We start from the raw sequence: 22,500 nt of genomic DNA, 5'->3' as shown, positions 1-22,500 counted from the left end.
AGAAGGGATGTGTATTTCTACTGTAGTAAAGGAGACAGACCAGAACAATAGAAGTGGGAGAAGGGATGTGTATTTCTACTGTAGTAAAGAAGGCACACCAAACCAATAGAAGGGGGAGAAGGGATGTGTATTTCTACTGTAGTAAAGGAGAGTCAGACCAGACCAAGAAAAGGGGAGAAGGGATGTGTATTTCTACTGTAGTAAAGGAGACAGACCAGACCATTAGAAGGGGAGTAGGGATGTGTATTTCTACTGTAGTAAAGGAGGCAGACCAGACCAATAGAAGGGGAGGAGGGATGTGTATTTCTATTGTAGTAAAGGAGTCAGACCAGACCAATAGAAGGGGAGGAGGGATGTGTATTTCTACTGTAGTAAAGGAGACAGACCAGACCAATAGAAGTGGGAGAAGGGATGTGTATTTCTACTGTAGTAAAGGAGAGTCAGACCAGACCAATAGAAGGGGGAGGAGGGATGTGTATTTATACTGTAGTAAAGGAGTCAGACCAGACCAATAGAATGGGGAGAAGGGATGTGTATTTCTACTGTAGTAAAGGAGTCAGACCAGACCAATAGAAGGGGAGGAGGGATGTGTATTTCTACTGTAGTAAAGGAGTCAGACCAGACCAATAGAAGGGGAGGAGGGATGTGTATTTCTACTGTAGTAAAGGAGACAGACCAGACCAATAGAAGGGGGAGAAGGGATGTGTATGTATACTGTAGTAAAGGAGACAGACCAGACCAATAGAAGGGGGAGAAGGGATGTGTATTTCTACTGTAGTAAAGGAGACAGACCAGACCAATAGAAGGGGGAGAAGGGATGTGTATTTCTACTGTAGTAAAGGAGTCAAACCAGACCAATAGAAGGGGAGGAGGGATGTGTATTTCTACTGTAGTAAAGGAGACAGACCAGACCAATAGAAGGGGGAGAAGGGATGTGTATGTATACTGTAGTAAAGGAGACAGACCAGACCAATAGAAGGGGGAGAAGGGATGTGTATTTCTACTGTAGTAAAGGAGACAGACCAGACCAATAGAAGGGGGAGAAGGGATGTGTATGTATACTGTAGTAAAGGAGGCAGACCAGACCAATAGAAGTGGGAGAAGGGATGTGTATTTCTACTGTAGTAAAGGAGAGGCAGACCAGACCAATAGAAGGGGGAGAAGGGATGTGTATGTATACTGTAGTAAAGGAGGCAGACCAGACCAATAGAAGTGGGAGGAGGGATGTGTATTTCTACTGTAGTAAAGGAGTCAGACCAGACCAATAGAAGGGGGAGAAGGGATGTGTATTTCTACTGTAGTAAAGGAGTCAGACCAGACCAATAGAAGGGGGAGAAGGGATGTGTATTTCTACTGTAGTAAAGGAGAGTCAGACCAGACCAATAGAAGGGGAGGAGGGATGTGTATTTCTACTGTAGTAAAGGAGAGTCAGACCAGACCAATAGAAGGGGAAGAGGGATGTGTATTTCTACTGTAGTAAAGGAGTCAGACCAAACCAATAGAAGGGGAGGAAGGATGTGTATTTCTACTGTAGTAAAGGAGGCAGACCAGACCAATAGAAGGGGAGGAGGGATGTGTATTTCTACTGTAGTAAAGGAGTCAGACCAGACCAATAGAAGGGGAGGAGGGATGTGTATTTCTACTGTAGTAAAGGAGGCAGACCAGACCAATAGAAGGGGGAGAAGATATGTGTATTTCTACTGTAGTAAAGGAGACAGACCAGAACAATAGAAGTGGGAGAAGGGATGTGTATTTCTGCTGTAGTAAAGGAGACAGACCAGAACAATAGAAGGGGAGGAGGGATGTGTATTTCTACTGTAGTAAAGGAGGCAGACCAGACCAATAGAAGGGGGAGAAGATATGTGTATTTCTACTGTAGTAAAGGAGACAGACCAGAACAATAGAAGGGGAGGAGGGATGTGTATTTCTGCTGTAGTAAAGGAGGCAGACCAGACCAATAGAAGGGAAGGAGGGATGTGCATTTCTACTGTAGTAAAGGAGGCAGACCAGACCAATAGAAGGAGAGGAGGGATGTGTATTTCTACTGTAGTAAAGGAGTCAGACCAGACCAATAGAAGGGGGAGGAGGGATGTGTATTTCTACTGTAGTAAAGGAGACAGACCAGACCAATAGAAGGGGAGGAGGGATGTGTATTTCTACTGTAGTAAAGGAGTCAGACCAGACCAATAGAAGGGGGAGGAGGGATGTGTATTTCTACTGTAGTAAAGGAGTCAGACCAGACCAATAGAAGGGGGAGGAGGGATGTGTATTTCTACTGTAGTAAAGGAGACAGACCAGACCAATAGAAGGGGGAGAAGGGATGTGTATTTCTACTGTAGTAAAGGAGGCAGACCAGACCAATAGAAGGGGGAGAAGGGATGTGTATTTCTACTGTAGTAAAGGAGACAGACCAGAAAAATAGAAGTGGGAGAAGGGATGTGTATTTCTACTGTAGTAAAGGAGACAGACCAGACCAATAGAAGGGGAGAAGGGATGTGTATTTCTACTGTAGTAAAGGAGTCAGACCAGACCAATAGAAGGGGGAGAAGGGATGTGTATTTCTACTGTAGTAAAGGAGGCAGACCAGACCAATAGAAGGGGGAGAAGGGATGTGTATTTCTACTGTAGTAAAGGAGACAGACCAGAACAATAGAAGTGGGAGAAGGGATGTGTATTTCTACTGTAGTAAAGAAGGCACACCAAACCAATAGAAGGGGGAGAAGGGATGTGTATTTCTACTGTAGTAAAGGAGAGTCAGACCAGACCAAGAAAAGGGGAGAAGGGATGTGTATTTCTACTGTAGTAAAGGAGAGTCAGACCAGACCATTAGAAGGGGAGTAGGGATGTGTATTTCTACTGTAGTAAAGGAGGCAGACCAGACCAATAGAAGGGGAGGAGGGATGTGTATTTCTACTGTAGTAAAGGAGTCAGACCAGACCAATAGAAGGGGAGGAGGGATGTGTATTTCTACTGTAGTAAAGGAGACAGACCAGACCAATAGAAGTGGGAGAAGGGATGTGTATTTCTACTGTAGTAAAGGAGAGTCAGACCAGACCAATAGAAGGGGGAGGAGGGATGTGTATTTATACTGTAGTAAAGGAGTCAGACCAGACCAATAGAATGGGGAGAAGGGATGTGTATTTCTACTGTAGTAAAGGAGTCAGACCAGACCAATAGAAGGGGAAGAGGGATGTGTATTTCTACTGTAGTAAAGGAGACAGACCAGACCAATAGAAGGGGGAGAAGGGATGTGTATGTATACTGTAGTAAAGGAGACAGACCAGACCAATAGAAGGGGGAGAAGGGATGTGTATTTCTACTGTAGTAAAGGAGACAGACCAGACCAATAGAAGGGGGAGAAGGGATGTGTATTTCTACTGTAGTAAAGGAGTCAAACCAGACCAATAGAAGGGGAGGAGGGATGTGTATTTCTACTGTAGTAAAGGAGACAGACCAGACCAATAGAAGGGGGAGAAGGGATGTGTATGTATACTGTAGTAAAGGAGACAGACCAGACCAATAGAAGGGGGAGAAGGGATGTGTATTTCTACTGTAGTAAAGGAGGCAGACCAGACCAATAGAAGGGGGAGAAGGGATGTGTATGTATACTGTAGTAAAGGAGGCAGACCAGACCAATAGAAGTGGGAGAAGGGATGTGTATTTCTACTGTAGTAAAGGAGAGGCAGACCAGACCAATAGAAGGGGGAGAAGGGATGTGTATGTATACTGTAGTAAAGGAGGCAGACCAGACCAATAGAAGGGGGAGGGGGATGTGTATGTATACTGTAGTAAAGGAGAGGCAGACCAGATCAATAGAAGGGGGAGAAGGGATGTGTATGTATACTGTAGTAAAGGAGGCAGACCAGACCAATAGAAGGGGGAGAAGGGATGTGTATGTATACTGTAGTAAAGGAGGCAGACCAGACCAATAGAAGTGGGAGGAGGGATGTGTATTTCTACTGTAGTAAAGGAGTCAGACCAGACCAATAGAAGGGGGAGAAGGGATGTGTATTTCTACTGTAGTAAAGGAGTCAGACCAGACCAATAGAAGGGGGAGAAGGGATGTGTATTTCTACTGTAGTAAAGGAGAGTCAGACCAGACCAATAGAAGGGGAGGAGGGATGTGTATTTCTACTGTAGTAAAGGAGAGTCAGACCAGACCAATAGAAGGGGAAGAGGGATGTGTATTTCTACTGTAGTAAAGGAGTCAGACCAAACCAATAGAAGGGGAGGAAGGATGTGTATTTCTACTGTAGTAAAGGAGGCAGACCAGACCAATAGAAGGGGAGGAGGGATGTGTATTTCTACTGTAGTAAAGGAGTCAGACCAGACCAATAGAAGGGGAGGAGGGATGTGTATTTCTACTGTAGTAAAGGAGGCAGACCAGACCAATAGAAGGGGGAGAAGATATGTGTATTTCTACTGTAGTAAAGGAGACAGACCAGAACAATAGAAGTGGGAGAAGGGATGTGTATTTCTGCTGTAGTAAAGGAGACAGACCAGAACAATAGAAGGGGAGGAGGGATGTGTATTTCTACTGTAGTAAAGGAGGCAGACCAGACCAATAGAAGGGGGAGAAGGGATGTGTATTTCTACTGTAGTAAAGGAGGCAGACCAGACCAATAGAAGGGGAGGAGGGATGTGTATTTCTACTGTAGTAAAGGAGTCAGACAAGACCAATAGAAGGGGGAGAAGGGATGTGTATTTCTACTGTAGTAAAGGAGGCAGACCAGAACAATAGAAGTGGGAGAAGGGATGTGTATTTCTACTGTAGTAAAGGAGGCAGACCAGACCAATAGAAGGGGGAGAAGGGATGTGTATTTCTACTGTAGTAAAGGAGTCAGACCAGAACAATAGAAGTGGGAGAAGGGATGTGTATTTCTACTGTAGTAAAGGAGACAGACCAGAACAATAGAAGTGGGAGAAGGGATGTGTATTTCTACTGTAGTAAAGGAGTCAGACCAGACCAATAGAAGGGGGAGAAGGGATGTGTATTTCTACTGTAGTAAAGGAGACAGACCAGAACAATAGAAGTGGGAGAAGGGATGTGTATTTCTACTGTAGTAAAGGAGGCAGACCAGACCAATAGAAGGGGGAGAAGGGATGTGTATTTCTACTGTAGTAAAGGAGACAGACCAGACCAATAGAAGGGGAGGAGGGATGTGTATTTCTGCTGTAGTAAAGGAGGCAGACCAGACCAATAGAAGGGGGAGAAGGGATGTGCATTTCTACTTTAGTAAAGGAGGCAGACCAGACCAATAGAAGGGGAGGAGGGATGTGTATTTCTACTGTAGTAAAGGAGGCAGACCAGACCAATAGAAGGGGGAGAAGGGATGTGCATTTCTACTTTAGTAAAGGAGGCAGACCAGACCAATAGAAGGGGGAGAAGGGATGTGTATTTCTACTGTAGTAAAGGAGTCAGACCAGACCAATAGAAGGGGGAGGAGGAATGTGTATTTCTACTGTAGTAAAGGAGTCAGACCAGACCAATAGAAGGGGGAGAAGGGATGTGTATTTCTACTGTAGTAAAGGAGACAGACCAGACCAATAGAAGGGGAGAAGGGATCTGTATTTCTACTGTAGTAAAGGAGAAAGACCCAAATAAGCTGCTGACTGCCTGCAATGAGCGATACATCTACAGTCTTATAGGCAGTTCTGTCTTGAAGTAAAAACATATCATCATCAGTCTACTGTTTTGAACGGTGATGTTCTATACCAACATACCTTGTTCTCCATCCTTCACGCCATACTCCCTCTCTCTCTCTCTCTCTCCATCTCTCTCTCTCTCTCTCTCTCTCTCTCTCTCTCTCTCTCTCTCTCTCTCTCTCTCTCTCTCTCTCTCTCTCTCTCTCTCTCTCTCTCTCTCTCTCTCTCTCTCTCTCTCTCTCTCTCTCTCTCTCTCTCTCTCTCTCTCTCTCTCTCTCTCTCTCGCTCTCTCTCTCCATCTCTCTCTCTCTCTCTCTCTCTCTCTCTCTCTCTCTCTCTCTCTCTCTCTCTCTCTCTCTCTCTCTCTCTCTCTCTTCTCTCTCTTCTTCTCTCTCTTTATATCTCTCCCTCTCTCACTCACTCACTCAATCACTCTCTCTGTCCTAGACTAACTACTCTGTGTTATGTTCCAGGGAGATCCCGGATCCATGGGTTTACCTGGACTAGAAGGACTACCTGGAGCCAAGGTAAGCCACATACAGTCCACCTGTAGCCTTTATACACTACTGAGCCAAGCCAAGCCAAGCTGTACTGGGCCACACAGCTGAGCCGGCCGAGCGGACCATCCTCATCCTGCATGATCTCACCAGATTACAGTTAGGCAATAAAGTATGAGGCGGTGTGGTATATGGCCGTTATACCACGTCTAAGGGCTGTTCTGGATACAGCCGTTAGCCGTGGTACGTTGGCCAATATACCACAAATCCCCGAGGTGCCTTATAGCTATTATAAACTGGTTACCAACGTAATTAGAGCAGTGGGGAAAGTGTAATAGCTACCATGACACTACCGTCAGTAACATAGGGATGTAGATGAGCTTGGGGGTTACAGCTCTATGTGTCTGTGTAACATCCCTCCAGGTCTTAATCCAGATCTCAAGGCTAGCACGCTGTCTGTCCTTCCTTCAGGGAGCTGGCGTCAAAGAGTTATGGCGATATCGTTCACACACACACCTCATATTACAGACAAATGGCCAAGTGCTCAACACTGCTGTTTTATTTGACACTAAAGGTAAAGGAGAGTTTGTTTCTGATAGATCCACAGCAACACTTCAACAAGAGGTTATATATGTCTGAATACAACGACATGGACTAGAATAGAATGGGCTCAGAAGGAGCTTTGAAAGACAAGTCCTAAGAGATGCATAAACACAACCATGATGCTTCTCTATGGAACTTCTCTGTCTGTCGCTGTTCTTGTTTCTAACCTTAATGGTGGTTTGGTTTATACATTATATAGTTGTATAAGTAGTTCTATGTCTATTTCAGTTATATAACGAAGATGTATCTTGTCCTGTAGGGTGAAGTGCTGTAGACTTGTCTTATATACTGTAACAAGGCTGTATGTTGCTATAGGTTTGAGTTGTATAAAAGGCTGTATGTTGCTATAGGTTTGAGTTATAAAACAAGGCTGTATGTTGTCCTGTAGGTTTGAGTTGTATAAAAGGCTGTATGTTGTCCTATAGGTTTGAGTTGTAAAACAAGGCTGTATGTTGTCCTGTAGGTTTGAGTTGTATAAAAGGCTGTATGTTGTCCTATAGGTTTGAGTTGTAAAACAAGGCTGTATGTTGTCCTGTAGGTTTGAGTTGTATAAAAGGCTGTATGTTGCTATAGGTTTGAGTTGTAAAACAAGGCTGTATGTTGTCCTGTAGGTTTGAGTTGTATAAAAGGCTGTATGTTGCTATAGGTTTGAGTTGTAAAACAAGGCTGTATGTTGTCCTGTAGGTTTGAGTTGTATAAAAGGCTGTATGTTGCTATAGGTTTGAGTTATAAAACAAGGCTGTATGTTGTCCTGTAGGTTTGAGTTGTATAAAAGGCTGTATGTTGCTATAGGTTTGAGTTGTAAAACAAGGCTGTATGTTGCTATAGGTTTGAGTTGTATAAAAGGCTGTATGTTGCTATAGGTTTGAGTTGTAAAACAAGTTTGTGTGTTGCTATAGGTTTGAGTTGTAAAACAAGGCTGTATGTTGCTATAGGTTTGAGTTGTAAAACATGGCTGTATGTTGTCCTGTAGGTTTGAGTTGTTAAACAAGGCTGTATGTTGCTATAGGTTTGAGTTATAAAACAAGGCTGTATGTTGCTATAGGTTTGAGTTGTAAAACAAGGCTGTATGTTGTCCTGTAGGGTGATCTGGGGATACCTGGAACCCCTGGAGTACCTGGGCCTTCAGTAAGTAATACTTTTAATGATCTGCACACAACAGAAGGATGTTGTGAATCTTCCATTTGTTCACGCTCTTTTGTTGCACTTGATGCTGGCTACAGAAAACATCATGGCTATCTGAGGAAATTACAACATGTCATGGACATTGACTTCCCAAATATATAAGAAATGACACAGACAGAACACAGTTATACTGTAGTAGTATCCCCAGTGAACAACGCTTCATATGAACAGATGTAATACTATACCCAGTGAACAGTCCCTCAGATGTAATACTATACCCAGTGAACAGTCCCTCAGATGTAATACTATACCCAGTGAACAGTCCCTCAGATGTAATACTATACCCAGTGAACAGTCCCTCAGATGTAATACTATACACAGTGAACAGTCCCTCAGATGTAATACTATACCCAGTGAACAGTCCCTCAGATGTAATACTATACCCAGTGAACAGTCCTTCAGATGTAATACTATACCCAGTGAACAGTCCCTCAGATGTAATACTATACCCAGTGAACAGTCCCTCAGATGTAATACTATACCCAGTGAACAGTCCCTCAGATGTAATACTATACCCAGTGAACAGTTCTTCAGATGTAATACTATACCCAGTGAACAGTCCCTCAGATGAAATACTATACCCAGTGAACAGTCCCTCAGATGTAATACTATACCCAGTGAACAGTCCCTCAGATGTAATACTATACCCAGTGAACAGTCCCTCAGATGTAATACTATACCCAGTGAACAGTCCTTCAGATGTAATACTATACCCAGTGAAAGTCCCTCAAATGTAATACTATACCCAGTGAACAGTCCCTCAGATGTACACCCACGTAGAGGGCTGTAGTACAGTAATACCTGCTAGACAGGACAGCGTTGATGTGCTAGCTAACATAGATGGGTAGATATATGAAACCAGTCTGAGAAGCTGTTTAATGTGTGGTGTTCTCATCCTGTCTGTGTGATTGACAGGGGAAACCTGGAGCTCGCGGTGATTCGGGGATCCCTGGGGAACCGGTAAGTAAGCCGGATGCTTTTTTCTCTCTGATTTCTCTCTCTCTCTCTCTCTCTCTCTCTCTCTCTCTCTCTCTCTCTCTCTCTCTCTCTCTCTCTCTCTCTCTCTCTCTCTCTCTCTCTCTCTCTCTCTCTCTCTCTCTCTCTCTCTCTCTCTCTCTCTCTCTCTCTCTCTCTCTCTCTCTCTCTCTCTCTCTCTGTCAGCTGTCAGTCAAAGGCATCCCTCCTTCTCTCTGTCACACACACACACACAAACACACACAGTAACAGTAACAGTGACACATATGAGTGTTTATTCCCTGACAGGGTGAGAGGGGCCCGCTGGGGGAGACAGGATTCCCAGGTCCTGAGGGACCCCAAGGTGCTCCTGTAAGGATCTTACTTTACCTCTGTTCCTCCTTCCTCATACTCCTGATTAGATACCTACCCTCAACGGGAGGTAGTCCACCTAGAAAAAAAGGTGCTTTATAGAACCTTAAAGGGTTTTTCGCCTTTCCCATAGAAGAATCCTTTGAAGAACCCTTTTTGGTTCCAGGTAGAACCCTTTTGGTTTCAGGTAGAACACTTTTGGTTCCAGGTTTAACCCTTTTGGTTCCAGGTAGAACCCTTTTGGTTCCAGGTTTAACCCTTTTGGTTCCAGGTTTAACCCTTTTGGTTCCAGGTAGAACCCTTTTGGTTCCAGGTTTAACCCTTTTGGTTTCAGGTAGAACCCTTTTGGATTCCATGTAGGAGCCTTTCTACATGTAACCCAAAAGGGTTCTACCTGGAACCAAAAAGGGTTCACCTTTGGGGACAGCCAAAGAACCCTTTGGGAACCTTTTTTTCTAAGAGTGTATATGCAGAGCCAAGTGAAATGTCGCTGTATGTACAGTACATACAGTGCCTTTGGAAAGTATTCAGACCCCTTGACTTTTTCCACATTTTGTTACGTTACAGCCTTATTCTTAAATGTATTAAATTGTTTTTCCCCCTCATCAATCTACACACAATACCCAATAAGGACAAAGAAAAAACAGGTTTTTAGAATGCTAATTTATCAACAAACAAAAAACAAAAAAACTGAAATATTAAACATGTTTTTTTAATCCATTTTAGAATAAGGCTGCAACGTAAGAAAATGTGGAAAAAGTCAAAGGTTCTGAATATATGCAAATGTTACCAATGAACACAAAGTAGATGGTTCCTACATATTGCTGAGAGATGTGCAATGTTCCTATATGACTGTATTGGCTCAGACTGCCAGTTTGACGGCAGTATTAGGTTTGTAGACATAGTTTATATTGATAACAACACAGTCCCTCACATTGCAGAGCCAAGTGCTGTGTTACATTTACCATCGATGTCTGCATTTCCATATCAATGAAAGAGCTTGATTTAAGGAACAATCTGTTTAAAAATCTGGTTTAAATAAGCATATTAGTCCAGGCTTGTTTTGCAGAATAATGACATTATTGTATGTTATTATCATCAGAAATGGTTTCTTTAGTTATAATTCCATCAGTCTGTAAGCAGAGAGTGGAACATTAGTGTTCACACAGCAATCACCATCGTTATCCCACGCTTCAGATATCCCATTAACTGTGGAGAGAGATTACTTTGTCACAAACGGCACCCTATTCGCTATATAGTGCACTACTTTGACCAGAGCCCTATTCCCTATATAGTACACTACTTTGACCAAAGCCCTATTCCCTATATAGTACACTACTTTGACCAGAGGCCTATTCCCTATATAGTACACTACTTTGACCAGAGCCCTATTCCCTATATAGTACACTACTTTGACCAGAGCCCTGTAGTGCAGTATATAGGGAATAGGGTGCCATTTGAGACGCATATCCAGAATGCACCAGGGCCGACCCGATCGAACGTTGGATTGTTGGAGCCGAAAAACAAAATGTCTTTGTTTTCTTTCTTTGTGTTCTGGTCGTTCCTTGAGCAGGGGAGGCCCGGGAAAGATGGACTTCCTGGGTACGAGGTGAGAGAAAATAACTTAGACATACATACACACACACACACACACACACACACACACACACACACACACACACACACACACACACACACACACACACACACACACACACACACACACATAAACACACACATACACATACACACACACACACACACACACACACACACACACACATACACATACACATACACACACACACACACACACACACATAAACACACACACACACACACACACACACACACACACACACACACACACACACATAAACACACACATACACGTACACACACATACACAGACGCACATTAACACACACATACACATAAACACACTCATATACACATAAACACACACATACACATACACACATACCCATACACACACATACACACACACATACACACACACACACACACATTAACACACACATACACATAAACACACACATAAACAAACATTCACACACATACATACACATACACACACATACACACACACATACACACACACATACACACACATACACATTAACACACACATACACAAACACATACATATACACATAACACACACATACACATACATACACACACATACACATAAACACACACATACAAACACACACACACACACACACACACACACACACACACACACACACACACACACACACACACACACACACACACACACACACACACACACACACACACACAATATGTCCCTCAACAAAAATATGTACCAGCAGCATCCTTGACAGTGGGGCTGTTATCTAGCATCTAGCCCTTGACAGTAGTGCTGTTATCTGAATTATAACAGTATGATTCACCATCAATTCCATTCTAATTATCTGAATTATAACAGTGTGATTCACCATCAATTCCATTCTAATTATCTGAATTATAACAGTATGATTCACCATCAATTCCATTCTAATTATCTGAATTATAACAGAATGATTCACCATCAAATCCATTTTAATTATCTGAATTATAACAGTATGATTCACCATCAATTCCATTCTAATTATCTGAATTATAACAGTATGATTCACCATCAATTCCATTCTAATTATCTGAATTATAACAGAATGATTCACCATCAATTCCATTTTAATTATCTGAATTATAACAGTATGATTCACCATCAATTCCATTCTAATTATCTGAATTATAACAGTATGATTCACCATCAATTCCATTCTAATTATCTGAATTATAACAGAATGATTCACCATCAATTCCATTTTAATTATCTGAATTATAACAGTATGATTCACCATCAATTCCATTCTAATTATCTGAATTATAACAGTATGATTCACCATCAATTCCATTCTAATTAGCTGAATTATAACAGTATGATTCACCATCAATTCCATTCTAATTATCTGAATTATAACAGTATGATTCACCATCAATTCCATTCTAATTATCTGAATTATAACAGTATGATTCACCATCAATTCCATTCTAATTAGCTGAATTATAACAGTATGATTCACCATCAATTCCATTCTAATTATCTGAACTATAAATACCAACAACAGATACAGTAACTGGTCGGTACATTGGTACATCTGTCAGTCTTTATCACAGAGATCTCAACAGTGAACGAGCGGAAAGAAGGGCCAACTTCTTATTATTTCACCCACTTCCATCAACAACAACTTGGAGAGAGAGAGAGAGAGAGGGAGAGAGAGAGAGAGAGAGGGAGAGAGAGAGAGGGAGAGGGAGAGAGAGAGAGAGAGAGAGAGAGAGGGAGAGAGAGAGAGAGAGAGAGAGAGAGAGAGAGAGAGAGAGAGAGAGAGAGAGAGAGAGAGAGAGAGAGAGAGAGAGAGAGAGAGAGAGAGAGAGAGAGAGAGAGAGAGAGAGAGAAAGAAAGAAAGAGATTTGAATGCCTTGTTAGATGGTGTATCTCTTGTTCTCAATCATTCGGTGGGGCAACAGTGCCATCTAGCAGGTGAATGTGCTCCTATTCTAAACGTTCCCTAAAAACTCCTCTCACTCTACTGCAATCATCTGGCTTTGAGGTTTAATGCCAGGCCCAGGGAGCGACATTGGAAGTCAGATTCAGTGGGCACGATGATAGATGTAAGCCTCCCATCAGGCGTTGGGGAATAACATAGCAGAAATAAAAAATAGAGAGAGGGCTGCAGATGAAGGCAGGCGAGGAGGAGGAGGAGGAGAACAGAGTTCCGCAAAGAGCTGCTGCCCGCTTGCTTTTAAAACCACATGATCGTGCCAGATTGTATTTTGCATGGCGGCAGTAATCCTTGCAGTAAATGGATACAAAGATGTTCCCAGAGGTTATACAGTCAGTGAGATGGAGGGAGCGAGGGAGACCTGGAAGGGAAGAGAGGAGACGAGAATGGAGGAGTGTAGTTCTGAGAGAAGTGTTGCACATAGAGCTAATGACAGGTGTTTCTCTCCCAGCTAGGGAGGGAGGGAGGGAGGGAGGCTGGCAGGCAGGCAGAGTAGGAGGGAGGCGGCATACAGTCCACAGAGGGAAGTGGGGCTATGTGATGCAGGGAAGCTGTGACAGAAAATGTGGAAGGTGAAACACAGTCCTTGGAGAACTCCATAAATCCTCAGACACAGGAACAACAGTCATCCCAGAATCATTTAAAAAGGTTGTTTTTTGATTGAGGATTTGGAATGAAAGACATCCTGTCAATCACTTCACTGCTGCCACCAATTGTTAAGATTATAACGGGACCTGGCAGTCCAGTTATTGCAACAATAAACCTTTTTTGAATGTAAATAAGCTAAGACGCAAGCGTGGGTTGGGAAATTATAAATGATAAGCAATCATTAAATGACCCTGAGTGTGGAGGATTGGTTGATGTTGATGGGGGTGATTACAGAGCAACAGATTAGATCCACGTTGGCCTCAGTGGGTGTCTGAACAAAAGCAGTGTGCTTTTGAGTGCTATGAGAGGAGAGGAGAGGAGAGGAGAGGAGAGGAGAGGAGAGGAGAGGAGAGGAGAGGAGAGGAGAGGAGAGGAGAGGAGAGGAGAGGAGAGGAGAGGAGACAAAGAGAGGAGTGGGTAAAGAGAGAGAAGACAAAGAGAGGAGAGGAGAGGAGAGGAGAGGAGAGGAGAGGAGAGGAGAGGAGAGGAGAGGAGAGGAGAGGAGAGGAGAGGAGAGGAGAGGAGAGGAGAGGAGACAAAGAGAGGAGACAAAGAGAGGAGTGGGTAAAGAGAGAGAAGACAAAGAGAGGAGAGGAGAGGAGAGGAGAGGAGAGGAGAGGAGAGGAGAGGAGAGGAGAGGAGAGGAGAGGAGACAAAGAGAGGAGTGGGTAAAGAGAGAAGACTAGCCTCGGGGTCATCTTCATTCCAAATATCCAATTATTTAGCAGTGCTCTTTGCTCTTCTCTCTGGTCTGGAGGGACTTCTCTGTCTCTCTGCAATCAGCAGAGCATTTCAGACAGAACCTGCACTCCTCTGTCATGTGTTCATACTGTGATATGTTTTATCTTCTTACAGGGAGCCACAGGTAGACTAGGAGACAGAGGATCCAAGGGAGAACGGGTAAGCACCTTTATTTTGTTTCTCTGAAGCTGTTTTCCATAAACACAACTCATTGTTTGTGATGGAAAAATATCACACAGAACCTAAACCAACCAAAAGGTAGTGATGCATAGAAACACATGTTTTTCCCCCTTGCTTCCCCCTGAGGTGCCTAAGTATTTGATAAAGGCATGTGAAATTCAATGCATTTTGTATGCCACCATTGTATTTCTGAAACCCCTATTTATAAAGCCCTGTCACAGTCTTCTACAGTGTAATCTATTTATAAAGCTCTGTCACAGTCTTCTACAGTGTAATCTGTTTATAAAGCCCTGTCACAGTCTTCTACAGTGTAATCTATTTATAAAGCCCTGTCACAGTCTTCTACAGTGTAATCTGTTTATAAAGGCCTGTCACAGTCTTCTACAGTGGATTCTATTTATAAAGCCCTGTCACAGTCTTCTACAGTGTAATCTGTTTATAAAGCCCTGTCACAGTCTTCTACAGTGGAATCTATTTATAAAGCCCTGTCACAGTCTTCTACAGTGTAATCTATTTATAAAGCCCTGTCACAGTCTTCTACAGTGTAATCTGTTTATAAAGCCCTGTCACAGTCTTCTACAGTGGATTCTATTTATAAAGCCCTGTCACAGTCTTCTACAGTGTAATCTGTTTATAAAGCCCTGTCACAGTCTTCTACAGTGGATTCTATTTATAAAGCCCTGTCACAGTCTTCTACAGTGTAATCTATTTATAAAGCCCTGTCACAGTCTTCTACAGTGTAATCTGTTTATAAAGCCCTGTCACAGTCTTCTACAGTGGAATATATTTATAAAGCCCTGTCACAGTCTTCTACAGTGTAATCTCTTTATAAAGCCCTGTCACAGTCTTCTACACTGGAATATATTTATAAAGCCCTGTCACAGTCTTCTACAGTGTAATCTATTTATAAAGCCCTGTCACAGTCTTCTACACTGGAATATATTTATAAAGCCCTGTCACAGTCTTCTACAGTGTAATCTGTTTATAAAGCCCTGTCACAGTCTTCTACACTGGAATATATTTATAAAGCCCTGTCACAGTCTTCTACAGTGTAATCGGTTTATAAAGCCCTGTCACAGTCTTCTACACTGGAATATATTTATAAAGCCCTGTCACAGTCTTCTACAGTGTAATCGGTTTATAAAGCCCTGTCACAGTCTTCTACAGTGTAATCTGTTTATAAAGCCCTGTCACAGTCTTCTACAGTGTAATCTGTTTATAAAGCCCTGTCACAGTCTTCTACAGTGTAATCGGTTTATAAAGCCCTGTCACAGTCTTCTACAGTGTAATCGGTTTATAAAGCCCTGTCACAGTCTTCTACAGTGTAATCTATTTATAAAGCTCTGTCACAGTCTTCTACAGTGTAATCTGTTTATAAAGCCCTGTCACAGTCTTCTACAGTGGAATCTATTTATAAAGCCCTGTCACAGTCTTCTACAGTGGAATCTATTTATAAAGCCCTGTCACAGTCTTCTACAGTGTAATCTGTTTATAAAGCCCTGTCACAGTCTTCTACAGTGGAATCTATTTATAAAGCCCTGTCACAGTCTTCTACAGTGGAATCTATTTATAAAGCCCTGTCACAGTCTTCTACAGTGGAATCTATTTATAAAGCCCTGTCACAGTCTTCTACAGTGTAATCTGTTTATAAAGCCCTGTCACAGTCTTCTACAGTGTAATCTGTTTATAAAGCCCCGTCACAGTCTTCTACAGTGGAATCTATTTATAAAGCCCTGTCACAGTCTTCTACAGTGTAATCTGTTTATAAAGCCCTGTCACAATCTTCTACAGTGTAATCGGTTTATAAAGCCCTGTCACAGTCTTCTACAGTGGAATCTATTTATAAAGCCCTGTCACAGTCTTCTACAGTGGAATCTGTTTATAAAGCCCTGTCACAGTCTTCTACAGTGTAATCTATTTATAAACCCCTGTCACAGTCTTCTACAGTGGAATCTATTTATAAAGCCCTGTCACAGTCTTCTACAGTGTAATCTGTTTATAAAGCCCTGTCACAGTCTTCTACAGTGTAATCTGTTTATAAAGCCCTGTCACAGTCTTCTACAGTGTAATCTGTTTATAAAGCCCTGTCACAGTCTTCTACAGTGTAATCTATTTTATAAAGCCCTGTCACAGTCTTCTACAGTGTAATCTGTTTATAAAGCCCTGTCACAGTCTTCTACAGTGTAATCTGTTTATAAAGCCCTGTCACAGTCTTCTACAGTGTAATCTGTTTATAAAGCCCTGTCACAGTCTTCTACAGTGGAATCTATTTATAAAGCCCTGTCACAGTCTTCTACAGTGTAATCTGTTTATAAAGCCCTGTCACAATCTTCTACAGTGTAATCTGTTTATAAAGCCCTGTCACAGTCTTCTACAGTGGAATCTATTTATAAAGCCCTGTCACAGTCTTCTACAGTGTAATCTATTTATAAAGCCCTGTCACAGTCTTCTACAGTGGAATCTATTTATAAAGCCCTGTCACAGTCTTCTACAGTGGAATCTATTTATAAAGCCCTGTCACAGTCTTCTACAGTGTAATCTGTTTATAAAGCCCTGTCACAATCTTCTACAGTGTCATCTGTTTATAAAGCCCTGTCACAGTCTTCTACAGTGGAATCTATTTATAAAGCCCTGTCACAGTCTTCTACAGTGTAATCTGTTTATAAAGCCCTGTCACAATCTTCTACAGTGTAATCTGTTTATAAAGCCCTGTCACAGTCTTCTACAGTGTAATCTGTTTATAAAGCCCTGTCACAGTCTTCTACAGTGGAATCTATTTATAAAGCCCTGTCACAGTCTTCTACAGTGGAATCTATTTATAAAGCCCTGTCACAGTCTTCTACAGTGTAATCTGTTTATAAAGCCCTGTCACAGTCTTCTACAGTGTAATCTGTTTATAAAGCCCTGTCACAGTCTTCTACAGTGGAATCTATTTATAAAGCCCTGTCACAGTCTTCTACAGTGTAATCTGTTTATAAAGCCCTGTCACAATCTTCTACAGTGTAATCTGTTTATAAAGCCCTGTCACAGTCTTCTACAGTGTAATCTGTTTATAAAGCCCTGTCACAGTCTTCTACAGTGGAATCTATTTATAAAGCCCTGTCACAGTCTTCTACAGTGGAATCTATTTATAAAGCCCTGTCACAGTCTTCTACAGTGTAATCTGTTTATAAAGCCCTGTCACAGTCTTCTACAGTGTAATCTGTTTATAAAGCCCTGTCACAGTCTTCTACAGTGTAATCTGTTTATAAAGCCCTGTCACAGTCTTCTACAGTGTAATCTGTTTATAAAGCCCTGTCACAGTCTTCTACAGTGTAATCTGTTTATAAAGCCCTGTCACAGTCTTCTACAGTGTAATCTGTTTATAAAGCCCTGTCACAGTCTTCTACAGTGTAATCTGTTTATAAAGCCCTGTCACAGTCTTCTACAGTGTAATCTATTTATAAAGCCCTGTCACAGTCTTCTACAGTGGAATCTATTTATAAAGCCCTGTCACAGTCTTCTACAGTGGAATCTATTTATAAAGCCCTGTCACAGTCTTCTACAGTGTAATCTGTTTATAAAGCCCTGTCACAGTCTTCTACAGTGTAATCTGTTTATAAAGCCCTGTCACAGTCTTCTACAGTGTAATCTGTTTATAAAGCCCTGTCACAGTCTTCTACAGTGTAATCTGTTTATAAAGCCCTGTCACAGTCTTCTACAGTGTAATCTGTTTATAAAGCCCTGTCACAGTCTTCTACAGTGTAATCTGTTTATAAAGCCCTGTCACAGTCTTCTACAGTGGAATCTGTTTATAAAGCCCTGTCACAGTCTTCTACAGTGTAATCTGTTTATAAAGCCCTGTCACAGTCTTCTACAGTGGAATCTATTTATAAAGCCCTGTCACAGTCTTCTACAGTGGAATCTATTTATAAAGCCCTGTCACAGTCTTCTACAGTGTAATCTGTTCCCAAACGCTAGTAATGGCGGTTTGTAGGAGAACTAAGATACATGGTGACAGAATTGGCCACAGTCCCTGGGGATGTGTATCTGAGTGGGCTCAATCAGGGTAATGGCTGGATGAGGACTGACTGTGTAATGCTGAGGCGTTGGTAGCTACAGTATCAGCCCAAAGCCATACTGGCCTTATGCCAATGCTCTATCAGAATGCCTCCGGTACAGTCTGGAGTGGGACTGACAACAACTCCCTCACCCTTTTATTTAACCAGGCAAGTCAATTAAGACTATTTTCTAATTTACAATGATGGCCTAGTTAAATAAAGTGATTGTAGATCTGAATTGGAAACCGGAGGGTGTACTGTAAACCATATGGCGGTAGCTCACCAGCTAGCTAGATTTAACCATTATACATATTGGTATATTTGAATGTATATGTATTGTTTTATATTGTCAGGTATTACTGCACTGTTGGAGCTAGGAATATAAGCATTTCACTACACCCTTCGATAACATCTGCTAAATATGTGTACATGACCAATACAATTTGATTTGATTGTTCTTTACTGATCTCCTATTGCAGGGGGACCCAGGGATACCTGGAGCGAGGGGAGTCCAAGGAGAGAGGGGAAGGACAGGAGACCCAGGGATAGTGGGACCTATCGGGCCCCAAGGCCACCGAGGAGACCCTGGTCCTCCAGGTCCCATAGCATCACCAAGCCCTCTGGTACGTTGTTATATCTCCTCCAAACACACCAAGCCCTCTGGTACATTGTTATATCTCCCCCAAACACACCAAGCCCTCTGGTACGTTGTTATATCTCCTCCAAACACACCAAGCCCTCTGGTACGGTGTTATATCTCCTCCAAACACACCAAGCCCTCTGGTACGTTGTTATATCTCCTCCAAACACACCAAGCCCTCTGGTACGTTGTTATATCTCCTCCAAACACACCAAGCCCTCTGGTACGTTGTTATATCTACCCCAAACACACCAAGCCCTCTGGTATGTTGTTATATCTCCTCCAAACACTCCAAGCCCTCTGGTACGTTGTTATATCTCCTCCAAACACACCAAGCCCTCTGGTACGTTGTTATATCTCCTCCAAACACACCAAGCCCTCTGGTACGTTGTTATATCTACCCCAAACACACCAAGCCCTCTGGTACGTTGTTATATCTCCTCCAAACACACCAAGCCCTCTGGTACGTTGTTATATCTCCTCCAAACACACCAAGCCCTCTGGTACGTTGTTATATCTCCTCCAAACACACCAAGCCCTCTGGTACGTTGTTATATCTCCTCCAAACACACCAAGCCCTCTGGTACGTTGTTATATCTACCCCAAACACACCAAGCCCTCTGGTACGTTGTTATATCTCCTCCAAACACACCAAGCCCTCTGGTACGTTGTTATATCTCCTCCAAACACACCAAGCCCTCTGGTACGTTGTTATATCTCCTCCAAACACACCAAGCCCTCTGGTACGTTGTTATATCTCCCCCAAACACACCAAGCCCTCTGGTACGTTGTTATATCTCCCCCAAACACACCAAGCCCTCTGGTACGTTGTTATATCTACCCCAAACACACCAAGCCCTCTGGTACGTTGTTATATCTCCTCCAAACACACCAAGCCCTCTGGTACGTTGTTATATCTATCCCAAACACACCAAGCCCTCTGGTACGTTGTTATATCTCCTCCAAACACACCAAGCCCTCTGGTACGTTGTTATATCTCCTCCAAACACACCAAGCCCTCTGGTACGTTGTTATATCTCCTCCAAACACACCAAGCCCTCTGGTACGTTGTTATATCTCCTCCAAACACACCAAGCCCTCTGGTACGTTGTTATATCTACCCCAAACACACCAAGCCCTCTGGTACGTTGTTATATCTCCTCCAAACACACCAAGCCCTCTGGTACGTTGTTATATCTCCTCCAAACACACCAAGCCCTCTGGTACGTTGTTATATCTCCTCCAAACACACCAAGCCCTCTGGTACGTTGTTATATCTCCCCCAAACACACCAAGCCCTCTGGTACGTTGTTATATCTCCCCCAAACACACCAAGCTCTCTGGTACGTTGTTATATCTCCCCCAAACACACCAAGCCCTCTGGTACGTTGTTATATCTCCTCCAAACACACCAAGCCCTCTGGTACGTTGTTATATCTCCTCCAAACACACCAAGCCCTCTGGTACGTTGTTATATCTCCTCCAAACACACCAAGCCCTCTGGTACGTTGTTATATCTCCTCCAAACACACCAAGCCCTCTGGTACGTTGTTATATCTCCTCTAAACACACCAAGCCCTCTGGTACGTTGTTATATCTCCCCCAAACACACCAAGCCCTCTGGTACGTTGTTTTTTCTCCCCCAAACACACCAAGCCCTCTGGTACGTTGTTATATCTCCTCCAAACACACCAAGCCCTCTGGTACGGTGTTATACTGTATCACCTATTCTACACCCCTTCAAGGTATGTTTTACCGAGATCTCCCAACACTCGTAGTCCAACCGTAAACCCATAGATTCACTGGAAATTCATGCTCCACATTTTTGTGTGTGTTTGTCTATACCCGCCCATAAAATCAAAGACTATCCTCAGTCACACATAATTAAAGAATCTAAACATCCTCCTTTCTTCAGTGGTCTAAGTAATTAGCATATATCTATCTTTCTCTGTAAATGAATGCAGTACTGCAGTAGCATAGAGTGGTGTGGAGCTGTGTGGAGCAACATATGACACAGCAGATAACAGATAGGCATAATGACGCCTGCTAGGTTGTTTCTGCTCCTCACCTCCCACTCCTGATCAGCTCAACCCTGGGTCAGGAGAGAGGGAAGGAGAGAAGACTAGAGGTAGAGCGACGGAGAGAGAGAGAGAAGGAGAGGGGACTAGAGAGAGGAGCGGAGAGAGGGAAGGAGAGAGGGCTAGAGAGAGCGAGAGAAGGAGAGAGGGCTAGAGAGAGAGGGAAGGAGAGAGGGAAAGAGAGAGAGGGGCGGTGAAAGAGGCATATGGAAAACAGATAAGACAGAGAAATGAGAGATGAGAGAGATAGAGGAAAGGAGAGAGATGGAGGAAATGAGAGAGAGGGAGGAAAGAAGAGAGAGAGAGGAAAGGAGAGAGAGGAATAGAGAGAAGGAGAGAGATGAGAGAGCGTGGGAGTGAGGAGAGAGAGAAGGAGAGAAGGAGAGAGCTGGAGAGAGCGTGGGAGTGAGGAGAGAGCTGGAGAGAGTGTGGGAGTGAGGAGAGAGAGAAGGAGAGAGCTGGAGAGAGCGTGGGAGTGAGGAGAGAGAGAAGGAGAGAGCTGGAGAGAGCGTGGGAGTGAGGAGAGAGGAGAGAGCTGGAGAGAGCGTGGGAGTGAGGAGAGAGAGAAGGAGAGAGCTGGAGAGAGCGTGGGAGTGAGGAGAGAGAGAAGGAGAGAGCTGGAGAGAGCGTGGGAGTGAGGAGAGAGAAGGAGAGAGCTGGAGAGAGCGTGGGAGTGAGGAGAGAGAGAAGGAGAGAGCTGGAGAGAGCGTGGGAGTGAGGAGAGAGAGAAGGAGAGAGCTGGAGAGAGCGTGGGAGTGAGGGAGAGAGAAGGAGAGAGCTGGAGAGAGCGTGGGAGTGAGGAGAGAGAGAAGGAGAGAGCTGGAGAGAGCGTGGGAGTGAGAGAGAGAGAAGGAGAGAGCTGGAGAGAGCGTGGGAGTGAGGAGAAGAGAAGGAGAGAGCTGGAGAGAGCGTGGGAGTGAGGAGAGAGAGAAGGAGAGAGCTGGAGAGAGCGTGGGAGTGAGGAGAGAGAGAAGGAGAGAGCTGGAGAGAGCGTGGGAGTGAGGAGAGAGAGGAGAGAGCTGGAGAGAGCGTGGGAGTAGAGCGATGGGAGTGAGGAGAGAGGAGAGAGCTGGAGAGAGCGTGGGAGTGAGGAGGAGAGAAGGAGAGAGCTGGAGAGAGCGTGGGAGTGAGGAGGAGAGAAGGAGAGAGCTGGAGAGAGCGTGGGAGTGAGGAGAGAGAAGGAGAGAGCTGGAGAGAGCGTGGGAGTGAGGAGAGAGAGAAGGAGAGAGCTGGAGAGAGCGTGGGAGTGAGGAGAGAGAGAAGGAGAGAGCTGGAGAGAGCGTGGGAGTGAGGAGAGAGAAGGAGAGAGCTGGAGAGAGC

At 43.5% G+C, this 22,500-nt stretch overlaps 1 protein-coding gene across 1 annotated transcript in view; it reads left to right on the top strand.

Moving 5' to 3' along the window:
* Positions 1–22,500, top strand: part of LOC139562527 (collagen alpha-1(XIX) chain-like) — a 241,821-nt gene that overhangs the window by 218,237 nt on the left and 1,084 nt on the right. Inside the window, exons 45-51 of the mRNA XM_071380275.1 lie at positions 6,120–6,173; positions 7,830–7,874; positions 8,847–8,891; positions 9,195–9,257; positions 10,831–10,866; positions 14,357–14,401; positions 18,942–19,085. Of these exons, the coding sequence (XP_071236376.1) occupies positions 6,120–6,173; positions 7,830–7,874; positions 8,847–8,891; positions 9,195–9,257; positions 10,831–10,866; positions 14,357–14,401; positions 18,942–19,085 (432 nt within the window). The remainder of the gene's footprint in view (positions 1–6,119; positions 6,174–7,829; positions 7,875–8,846; positions 8,892–9,194; positions 9,258–10,830; positions 10,867–14,356; positions 14,402–18,941; positions 19,086–22,500) is intronic.

Source organism: Salvelinus alpinus, chromosome 32 (assembly GCF_045679555.1).
Source record: "Salvelinus alpinus chromosome 32, SLU_Salpinus.1, whole genome shotgun sequence".
In the NCBI taxonomy this organism is placed as follows: Eukaryota; Metazoa; Chordata; class Actinopteri; order Salmoniformes; family Salmonidae; genus Salvelinus; species Salvelinus alpinus.
The sequence above is the reverse complement of the archived record's forward strand: the minus strand, read 5'-3'. Positions and strand labels throughout refer to the sequence as shown.